Raw genomic sequence first — 12,002 nt, 5'->3', positions numbered from 1 at the left:
CTGATGTTCCTGGGTTTTGGCCCAAACATAGATCTAGTTCTGAGAAAGTGTTAAATATATGCTGCTGGAGTTCTGCCTGAAAAATATAATCTCCTCCTTCCTCACCCCTGCTGAACCCTAGGACCCATCAAGACAGCTCAAAATGAGCTGTTTTGTCCCTAAAACTTGCGCATATCCTGCGACCAAACAAATTTTCCTTGTTTTTTACAAGGTCTATGCTCATGGCAGATGGTATGGGCTGTACCCACTGGCAAAAAGCGAACCGAGCAATTTGCTGCGGAGCACTTGAGCTGATGGTCGTGCATAATGCAGGCCCTGTAGTGATATATAAACAAGTTTTTAGAAAACTGTTATTACTAATTGTCTGTAGTCCCTTATATAGCTTATATAGATATATTTATTATCACAGGCTAATTTGATTACAAGTGTAACTGTAATATAATTTATGTTCACTTAAACCCTGTAAGATTTAGGTTAGCTTTGACACCAGTATATGGCTGTATTATACACTGTTAGTCTGTTTGCAAGGGCTATGTGAAATTTAATTTTGAATGTCATGCCATTCAGACTAACTGCTATAAACTAATTGATTAACTAACCCAAGCTAGTGTTTTATATGGCTAAGATTAATGCTTCTAGCATTATCTACATTAGGTTAAGAACAGAGGATTTCTTAGAGGGTTCTTGCTTAACCTGTTCTAGGCCACTGCCTATTCTAGGCTTATTATAAAACACATAAGGATATAAACTATACAGGAAAGAACCTTCTTATAATCTAGTTTGCCGTTTTATTTGGCTGAGACTACCCTTTTATCTGATGTTTGGGTGCTGCTTTATTTAAATTGAACTACTGTTTTAGGCCAATAGTAGGATGCACCCTTAAAAAAGGGGTTCTTGCTTAACCTGGTTAGACTACTGCCTGGTCTAGGTTTATTTCATCTTTAAGGATGTAGGCTACATAAAACCTCTACTAATATGTAGCCTTACAGATAGGCTACAGAGTCGTAAAAACCAGGTTATTTTATTGAGTCTAGGATACTGTTCATATATAATCCTAAGCTTATTTGTTCTAAAGTACCACTTAGCCTAGTATAGGGTATTGCCTAATCCAGATTAGATCACTCTTAAATGTATAGGCTATACAAAAACAGAAACTTACTAATATGTAACCTTATACAAGTAGTTAGGCTACTATTTTTGTCTAACCCAGGTTGGTGTTTATATCCAATCCTAGGCTATTTGGTCTACTATATAAAACAATAACTCATTAATTTGTAACCTTATAGCTACGCTATCAAGTATAGGCATTCCTCGGTTAATGGCGATCCGGTTTTATGGCACTTGTCTAGCGACAAAAATCGGCAATTTTTGGCGCCGAAAATTGCTGATTTCTGCTTATCGGCGCCGATAATTGGGTATTGGCGCCAATACATACCTAACAGAGGCACCGATAGCCGAAAATTGGGGCTTTTCGGCGCTGATACGCCCCAAAAATCGCCAATTTTCGGTTAGCAGTGATTTTCAGTTATCATCACACCCTCAGAAACGGAACCCCGCTGATAACTGGGGATAGGCTATACTCTAATCTAGGCTACTGCCTAATCCAGATTATCTAATTCACACTTAAGGGTAAGGGTTACTTAAAACACAATTACTTTAGTATGTAGCCTTAAAGCTAGGATGCCATCTCATCCAGCACCAATTACTATTTCATCTAGCCCTAGGTTACTTGGTCTAGGCTAACAATTTAGTCCAATAATGGGGGATGTTTCTAAAAAGTTATCACTTAACCTAATATAAGGTACTGCCTAGCCCTGGATTATTTAGAACATGCTTATATAAAAGGAAAAAAATTATCTTAGGTTATATAGGCTACAGACAACATCCACTATTAATCTAGTCTAAATTTATAGGCTACAGGCAACATCCACTATTAATCTAGTCTAAATTCTTCTCACACTCTGCCTAGATTATTGTAGACATTGTATAATCTGAAAAGATTTTCTATATTAATGATAAATTGTGGAACATTTCTTTTAGTTAAAACATTTAGATAGAATGACAAATTCTTGAAAACAATTTTTGCTTTTCAAAACTACCAATCAACGATCATGAGTAAGTGCCGACCATGTGTTAGCAGGAAATGCCGGGTCCTGGCTTTCACACAGAAATCAATCACTAATTCCAAAAGTTTAAATCAATCACTAATTCCAAAAGTTTAAAAGTAAAACTTTAACTGGAACTTAAAATCAAGTACTTAACTTGCTATTTTAGATGTTTCCATGATCCTTGCTAATGAAATCGGAGAAGAAAGTCAAATTTTTCTGAGCGCCGGTAATACTAAACCTTACTGTGTTGACCAACGAAGAGTAATCAACGAAGAGTAATTGTTGTTTGGTCTTTGTGTCTGTGTGTTGTCGATGGAGTGGCGGGCGGCGTATGCACAATAAACACTTCTTCTTATAGCAGGGTTTGGCAGTGGAAGAACCTGGGTATGTAATACAGCCTTGCTGTAAGATTTGGGAAAGTGCCCCCTTATCTTTGAGTCCATTACATACTCCATCATATATTACAGTATTTATCACTATGACACAATACCCGGCCATGAGACCAGCTAAAAGAGAATTCTTTGATATTAGTTTGGTCACCTTGGAGCTCTGGTAGACCATGGAAGGCTAACTCCTTGAGGACGAAACAAACAACAATGCTATCAAAAAAGCACATTTTATCATTTTTCCTTACTCGTAAAAATCTTTTTTCGCCTTTTCTCAGTGCCAGTGATATGCATGTGGTTTGTTGTAAGAATTCTTTGAAACTTAAGCAGAATGACTTGTCAGAGTGTCACATATTACCTGGGGATCAACAGCTTTTTCATGATTTACTACCATTACTTGTGGTGCAGTATTGATAAATTTGCCTGCTGCCTTTCTTATTTCTTCTCAGTTGAATCAAGTGGAATTATAGGTTAATTGATGAAATATAGTCCAACATTTTTCATGATTTTTTTCCCAGTCGAGTCTAGCTGTCCCCATTGCCAGTGGGGGGACCTTAGAGAGCATGTACATAGAGCTGAGTTATGAGTTGGTCCTAAGTACAGTAGTTGTTCTAAATAAAAATAAGTTTGGCCTTTTATCTTTTGCTCACTCCTTTTATTGCTCCTTGCCATGTCAGGATTGTCCTTTAAAGGACCTCTGCACAGCCTTGAATATATTTCTGAGGCTTTTCTTAGAATACGAAGGAGTATGGGGTTAAGGTTGGACAGCATTCCTCCTCACTTATTGAATTCATGTAGCCAACATTATGGAGCCAGTGCAAGCCTGAAGTCAAGCTCTGCTCCTAGTGCAGGGTCCACTCTCAGTAGATGACAATTTTCAAGGCACAGGGAATATTGCATAAATCTAGGTACAAACCCTATGGCGGCCTGTTAGAGAGGGGTTCATCCATCTTTTAAATGCAGTTTTGTGTTAGGCATGGGAAATCACATAGGCAAATATGATTAACTCATGTTTGATCACAAAAAAAAAAAAAATTAATGCATATGTGGAGGACCACACCATGGAGATGGAAAATTCTAAAGACTTCCCCTTTATGTAATTCTGTTACATGTAAGACTAAAACCTGGTGAAAATAAAGATATGAAAATAAACAAAAATAAGATTCCTTAATTAACCTTGGTTCATGTTGAATTCCCTATTGGGAACCGTAACTGATAAGATTCGCAGTTTTCACCACCTCAAAAAAATGAATGACACTTAGCCATATGTATTAGTAAGACAAAAAATATATGAAAAACCAAAATGCTAATGTAATACTGTGGGGCTCAGGGGTACTATGATTGGTCCAAGAAAATAATCATGTCCGACAACAGTGAAAAACTATTTATAAGTTCATTTCACTATTAAACAAGAGCTCACTCCCTAATGTCTGCATCTTACCCTGCTTGTAAGGGATGTCACCAACATAATTGTGTTGAATAGAGAGTATTATAAGAATGCAGTTATCCTTACTACAGTTATATTTGCTGGCAAACTGGATAGAATGGTGAGTGAATCCATGAGCTCTTACTGTTAGTTTCAAAAATGAACCTGTCTCAGCTGTGGCACAGTTTCCAATTCCCCAAGTTTGAATTTTTTCCAGTGGAAGGACACTCAAACCTAGTAATGAATTTCAAGCGATAGAGTTGAAAGATATTATTTAACTCTCCCCCTCCTGCCTACCTCTCTAAATGTTTCTCTTCATAATGAGACTGATTATGGTATCAAAGTTCATGCAATCTTTATTTAAAGAATACAAAGGTGAATTTGTGGAGGTTGGGCTAGCACTTATGGTATTGAGTATATACAATTTTGGAAAAGGAACATTTTAAATTTGCAGTGTAATAGGTTTTGATCATATTGCAGATGAATAGAAAATAATTTTAATATATTTACATGAAAAGGAAATTTGTAATATTCACACAAATTATAAACCTAAAAGTTCTCCTGAATTATTGTAGCATAAGTGTTTCTATCCTCTGTTGGCACTCTATAGTTTTGTACCCAACTGCTTATTAACAACCTATGACTCTTTGGCAAGAAGGAAAACATGCTATTGTACGTGAATCTTTAGCTACAGTACAGTATTTGTAATAGCTCTGTGTATTGTACAGATAGGTTATTAGTATGATACACATAAAAAATTTCTCCATTTTCTATGAGTTTTTTCATATTGTTCTTGAGTATTTTTCACATGTTGTGTAGATGATTGCTGTTTTTTTAAGACAATTTTTAGCTGTAAGAATCTTTTGCCTTATGTAACTATTCACACTAGCATTTTAGTTTCATAGTACATCAAGGATATAAAATAGTCATTGGATTGTAGAGCACTTTTTTGCAGCCTTTTGTACAAATATTTGGCACTAGTTAGCTAGTAATGTATCACAGAAATTAGTGAAAATGCCTTTATTATGAGGATCTAATTTTTAGTCACTTTAGAAGAGTGGTTATAAAGTTCATGTGTTTATAAATACTACTGCATGGACAAACTGTTTTTTCTTATGAGAAGGAGAGATATGTAATTTTAAAAAGAAATTTTGTACAAAAAATTCTTTACAAGATAAATTTAAGTTCTTCCCACCATTGTTTTTATGTCAAGTTATATGTGAGAGTTAATTTTTAAAGTACTTATTTGTCCATACACTGGTTAATCTCTGTACTGAATTGCGCTTTGTTTATAGCTCATCAGATTTGGCATGTTTTTTGCTATTTTAATTTATGTGAGTACTGTATACATTTGTAGTAAATTACTTTATGGTGTGATGTATTTAAATATTTAAATAGTTTGGATTAAAACTGGTTCATAAGATATATGCTGTCATCCATTTATCATTTCATCACTGATAATTTCTTTATTGCTTTAGTTGGAAGGACACTCTAATGTTAGTTAATTATAACTTTCTTTTGCAGCCGAGAGAAGAGCCCAATTGAATCGGAGTCGTTCGCGTACAGGTTTAACCGCACAGTCGCCAACTAGTAACAAAGATATTAAGCTGTAAGTATTTTTCTTTCTTATAATTCAAGGTACTGCATGTGTATGTATGTATGTATGCATGTGTGTGTGTATATATATATATATATATATATATATATATATATATATATATATATATATATATATATATATATATATATATATATATATATATAATCTGTCTTTCATTGTCTTTACATGTACTTTTTTCTTTCTGTACCTCATATAATTTCTGTAAAATTGTTATAATTATAATGTCAAGCAAAGTAAGCACATACTATGTAGTGGAAGGATAGCTAAATGAAAAGTAAAGGAAATAATTTAAATAATTTCACTTAGGTACACTGAAGTGACAGTTATGAAATTGGTAGTAGGAACAAGGACTTACATGCACCAAAACATATAAGCCACATAACATGTACACTTGGACTTTGGACAAGGACATAATGTAAAATATATTTGTAAGTGTACACAACCATTGCTAGTACATGCCTTGCATGTGGTTTTTCAAGTTTTTTACACATTGTTGGAGATACAGAGTGAAAATGTACAAGTAGAGACAATGAAAGGCTACACAAATGTATATATACACATTCTTTTACTATATTTTGTTGTGTCCACTTATATTACCCATAAGTTACTGCAGGTAGCAGTCCTCTATTAATAGATACATATTTGTCATTTAGTATGTGCAGAGGCTAGGTCTGCACACCAGACCTTACTTTTAGGGCATGTGGAGATGGGTCACCATCTTCACATATCATAAGATGATGGGTTGCTTGTCTTAACTTGCCAAACTTTTGTGGGACCTGTAGCTCTTACTGAAAAAAGTCTACATTCTTGGTTTTCAAAGTCTCAGCTGTATATGCTCTGGCAGAGATTGACTTAATCAAGAAATGTCTCTGGGAAATTCTAGTTATAGTGCCTTGGCAGGAGTGGGTTCTCAGAGCAAGTAGCTCCTATCTGTGACATCATCACTCTGTTGGACATTTCAAAGAATAGAAGGTTGATCTCTTCTTTTGAGAGAGCATCAGTACTTGCTGTTTAGGGTGGTTTTGTTTTGATTTTCCAATATTGTACTAAAGAAAATGGATGCCATACTGTATTAGGAGGTTTTCAGGACTTTTATCATCACGGGACTTAAACGACGCTAAAGAAGTAGGCATAATGGATCCTTCTTGCTGGCTTACATGGTCCATAACGTGACTAACAAGAGGACTCATGCTTTGAAGAATTTAGATAGCTCTGCCCCATTACAGTGGCTATACTTCACTCCAGTAGGATGAACCAAGTCTGATTTCCATATTTCTAGCAGGTCTTCTCACCCAAGTAATATCTTGGTAGGAAATATATAAGAGATGCATCAGAGTTTTGGCAGATGTCAGTGCTGCTTCTGCTCTCAAGGCTTCTCCAGCTCTAGATAGTCACTGCTCCATCTATGGGGATTGGTGAGCCTTTTCTTTGGAGGATTCCATTTCATCTGATGATCCTGGTTTTTGCCACTTCCTACCTCTTCCCTGCTAAGTGATGCCCTTCTACTGCCAGCACCACATTTTCTCCACCACGTCTCTTACCAGTTGAATACCAAAGATTTTTGTCTTTAGCTCAAGAACTTCACACATTGAACAATCAAGACAGATTGAAAATTTGCTTGAACGTCACCCCATAATTCCCTTAATCTCACTTAACTCTTCTGTCACCACGATAAAAGAAGCTCTTGTCACTTCCCATCATCGGCAGTCTCTGTCACCAATTGGTCCCACTCTTGTTACTATTCAAGCAGTGGTATGTTAAAGGGCAGCATTCAGAAGTCACTTACACATCCAGAATTGCTCTTAACTCTATTGTTCTTATGAGGTTGAGGTCAAGTTATTCTTTAATTACCATATCTTCAGTTCTTAATGTCACTTCTCGCAAGTTGTGGGCATCAACTTCCCAGACAATGTCAGGGTCTCATAATGTATCTTCTCACAACTGTTCTTGTATGATCAGTTGCTCGTCCAAATTCTAGCACTGTTGCTACTGTTCACTCATCTGGCATGACTAAGAAGGATCCCACTCCTGAGAGCCACATAACTTCTTCCCTATTTCAACTTTTTTCCAGTCAGGCCACTCTCGTGGATCTAGTAAACTCTGCTATTGGTGTTTTGAGTCTTATTCAAGCTCTTATTGTACTCCTCATTACTCCCATAATTCTCTGCCAATTGTCAACTAAAGGCATTCCCAGCAGGGGTTTGCATGAGGAAGTGTGATAAAGAGGACTTCAGGGAATCATCTAGATTAGGTTTAGCAGGCCCTTCTTGCTGAAGACAGCAGTATCAAAATGTCAATGTTAGTTCACTTTTACCACCTTTTGCTTGTCTTATGTCATTCATAAACCTCTGAATTCCTCAGGGCCAATCATTGAAGGGGTTGTGGCATCTTTTACCATTAAGAGAAGTTGTTTTCATCCTCATCCACTTCATTCTAATGCATCATGACTTCCCATTCTGGTGCTGACAAGCTGTAGACCATCTAGGATAGCAGTTACATAGTATGTTGATGGTAAATGCTCTTCACTCTTGCTTTTGAAAGATCACTGACATGATACAGGCCCTGTATTTATGGGCCATATGTATAGTAGAGATTCTACTCATCACTTCTGTTTTCTACAAGTTCTCTGAATATTTTATGGCATATGAAAGTTAAGTATCTCAACCTCTTGCCTGAATAGTGGTATAGGCTTGTTTAGAATAATGGGATTGTGATTGTATTTTTATAAAACATGTTTGTCCTTACAAATTCATTATTCACATACTGTACTGAGTTTTTATCTTGGACATCACAAAAAACTAGGGCACACACATGTAGCATAGGTAGGGCTGGTGCCTGTGCAGTGGAGACTTCTCTCCTTCACTGGTGATCCAAGACTGTGGGACATGAATAAGATACTTACAGATACTTAATGGGTCTTTATGAAAAAACATGTTTGCTGTAGAAACAGTTTTATTTATTTGTGTCCCGACACTCTATTTAGGTCTTTAGATTTTAAAGTAATGAAATGTATTGAGTAAAATATTTTTTTAACCTTATGAAATTTGTTCCATATGCAGACTGACGTCAATTTTTTTTACCAACAGGAAAGATTATTTTGTGATGTATACATTTTCAAACACAATTTTAGAGCTATTAATGATTTTGATTAACAAAAACTTTGTCTCTTAGCACTGACACTATTGACATTGATGTTGAGAATCAGCCTGCCAGATCTTCCCGTCCACGCACCCGTCGTCCTGGACTTCCAACGGGATTAGAATCTAGAGAAAGAAATGTCAACCAGCAGAATGAAAACGGGGGTGACGCATCAGATAATTTGTTGCAAAGGTTACGTGAACTGTAAGGTTTATAGTGGTCTGAGTGGGTGAAATTGGACTGCCATCAAAAATAGAATCGTTATTTTACCATAAGTTGTTTTTAAGTGTAAATAGTGATATTTGTAAGATAATAAAAGTGGCCAATCATGTTATTTATTTTAAAAAATAAAAAAGGTTGATATATTTTATTATTCAGGCACCAAGAATTAGGTAAGCAGTCGTTTCAGAATACGTGTAGCTTAGATTCTCTCTTATCCCCGTGATGGATATTTCCCATGATAACGAAGTGTTTTAAGTTAACATATATTTTCATTGCTACATCATGTAAGTTCTCTGGCAATATGAAAGGATTTTTTCCTTGTGATTCTTCTTATTTCAGGGCTTTTGTATTTTACAGGCTTACTGAGTCTTTTTATTTACATTGGTTTTATAAATTTGGTCATTGAAATTGCCCATTTAACTGTCCAGAGGTTATGTTGTTTTAGCCCGTCCTTTTAGCACCTTCTTGAGTAATTGGTTTTATTATGTATGGTTTTTTGTTCATCTGTAATTGAAACTTGGAGCACATTGGAAAATATGCCAATTAAAGATTATTGAACATCCTTATGATTAAGGAGGCTTATTAGTTTTTGAAGGTATAGTTCTTCTACTTAGCCAGAGAACTTATTGTGAGGAATATTGCTCTTCATTTCCCAACTGAATCCTTTTGTAGTGTGCATTTCAACTTATCATTTATCGCCATTATTTGTCTTTTCTTTTCACTGTTAGTATCTTTTTTTTATTATTTTTTCTGAATTACTCTACACCCTTTTAATTGCACATGTATCTGTAAGGGGCAAAAAATTATAGATATTGGTACAAATAATATTGCTTAACCCTGATGCTTTTGTGACAGACTTTTGCTTCTTTTGGTATACAGTTTGTCATTGAAATCCCAAAACTTAGCATCTTGCTAGTGTTCTATATGGTGCTGTAGAGTAACATTATTATGTATGAGAGGATAAGAGTTTTGCTATTGAACTGAATTAACCTGGAGAATGTGAAAGAATTCAGCCAGTTGTTTTACAACACCCTCCTTGGTTTAAATAGTCTGAGAGGTTGAATGTCAGTAGATTAACCAGTAAAACTGAAAAGGGGAGCAAGAGAAAAGTTGGCCAGATCCTCAAGGATAAGGAATAAATGGACAAAATACCCTGCGAATTTTTACAGATCATGCTAATTTCCTTGGTTCAATAATTGCAAACCTAGCATTGTCAGACGTATGATGCACTCATTCTAGTGATTAATGCTGCCATAGTAGAGCAGAGCAGCTCTTTTGATGCAAGTAGATGTTTATATTCAGAAAGTGCAAATCTTTATTATCTTGAATCTTGAAAAGTAAGTTTCTGCAGAATAAATATCGATATCGACAAAAATAAACAGAAGAAAATAATACAGTAAATAAATATATCACGTAAAGATAAAGATATATTTTTTTATTAATTCTGCGGCCTTAGTAGTAATAGTTCTGTCATCAGAATTAAATTGTTCAGTGTTAAGAATATTGCAGATATAACAGACAAACCAGGAGAGATTACATTTCAAGCCTGGCCAAATTGTCATTGTCTTTTTGAGAAATGTTTATTTCTGTAATAAATGACTTAACCTTTTCTTTAGGAGTGGATAATTCCTGATATATGAAGGAAAGCTTATAGTACTGTACTTGATATTGCTGACATGCAAAGGGAAGCTTGTTCTTATATTTTTAATGCAGTAAACTAGGAAGTCTTCATTCTCCATAAATAATCTAAATCTTAGTGCAAATTGGTTTTAGTAAATGATTACTGCCTTTTTATTTGTAACTGCATACATTTCACTAGGAACTTATTTGTTCCTGTCTCCATACCATGCCTTGTTTCATACAGTACTTTGACATTGCAAAAATAAATAAATTCAGTCATATATTTAACTAACACTTAGAAAATACAATTCCTTATTTTGTAAGTATTTAACTAGCACTTAGAATCTGCAATTCCTTATTTTGTAAGTGCACCGAGGTCTTTACATTTGTTGTCTCCATTTAGTAGGTCAGTGTGTCCACAAAAACACTAATGATTCTTTTTTTTTTTTTATTAATGCCAGGGTTGAAAGGCTGCTCAAACTGTTTTGATTGAGGAAAATTTATCAATTTTTTCACTTATATTTGTATTTAATATGTGAATGATTGATTGATTATGAAATTTAGGTCTTGAAGACCAAGCGCCGGAACCCATCAGGATTATTCAGTGCCGTAATGAAGGTGAAATATATAAATTAATGATATGATTGATCAACTGGTGATGACATACTAGCATCTTTATGATCAAATATCTGCATTCTTGAATGTCTTCCCAAAAATATGCCTTGGAAATGACATACCCTCAATTTTAAACACATGCATAAGTTTACTTCCAGTAATTAACCAATGCCTAAGATATAATGAACTGCTGTCCTGAAATTGCTGAATATCTATGATGGATGATAGTAAAAGACAATATTTCAAATATGCATTGGAAGCTACCATCAAGATTTATGATTGAAATATGTAATATTGTGTGCTATATAAACTAGTGTACCCATACTATCTTTCATGATGTTATGGGTACAGTAGTTCATACAGTACTATATTACACATTTATCATAAATCTTAGTGATAATCTCCCAGTTCACATTGATATATGGGAACATTTATAGGGAAGTGTTCCTTTCATCCATCACAGACAATCAATTTCAGGATAGCAGTTCACTATTACTTAATGTACAAGTTTAATACTGAATGTATACTTATGCCTGGGTTTAACACTGAGGGGCATGTAATTTCCAGAAAGGGGGTTTGAGACAGAGGGATATTATGTAATGTCCTGAGGCTTGGACTGAGATACCTTCATTCTGCTACATACTGTACATAGGGGCCATTGGTGAGAGACTGACCCTCAACTGGACAACAGCAAGTCTAAACATGGAGTATATTACACATTATCCTTAGATTATTGTTGCACATAAAAATTATGGAAGATTACATTTACATTAAATATTTACATGAATGCTTTTATAGCATAATAACACTACATTAAATTGTTACTTATAGGTATTGCTGTTTGGTGTCAAGAAGCCTGTAAAATG

At 35.0% G+C, this 12,002-nt stretch overlaps 1 protein-coding gene across 4 annotated transcripts in view; it reads left to right on the top strand.

Annotated features, from left to right (window-relative positions):
- The window catches only part of dia (diaphanous related formin 1), a 266,481-nt gene extending 255,371 nt beyond the window's left edge, over positions 1-11,110 (top strand). For 3 of the 4 annotated variants that reach the window (XM_067123916.1, XM_067123917.1, XM_067123918.1), the window contains exons 9-10: positions 5,445-5,529; positions 8,713-11,110. In XM_067123916.1, coding sequence (XP_066980017.1) covers positions 5,445-5,529; positions 8,713-8,887 — 260 coding nt within the window. In that variant the 3' untranslated portion in view covers positions 8,888-11,110. The remainder of the gene's footprint in view (positions 1-5,444; positions 5,530-8,712) is intronic. The other variant, XM_067123919.1, reaches the window with a different exon arrangement.
- The last annotated feature ends 892 nt before the right edge of the window (positions 11,111-12,002 follow it).

Source organism: Macrobrachium rosenbergii, chromosome 21, assembly GCF_040412425.1.
Source record: "Macrobrachium rosenbergii isolate ZJJX-2024 chromosome 21, ASM4041242v1, whole genome shotgun sequence".
NCBI classification, from domain to species: Eukaryota; Metazoa; Arthropoda; class Malacostraca; order Decapoda; family Palaemonidae; genus Macrobrachium; species Macrobrachium rosenbergii.
Note: the sequence above shows the minus strand (reverse complement) of the source record. Positions and strands in the feature narration are given on the sequence as shown.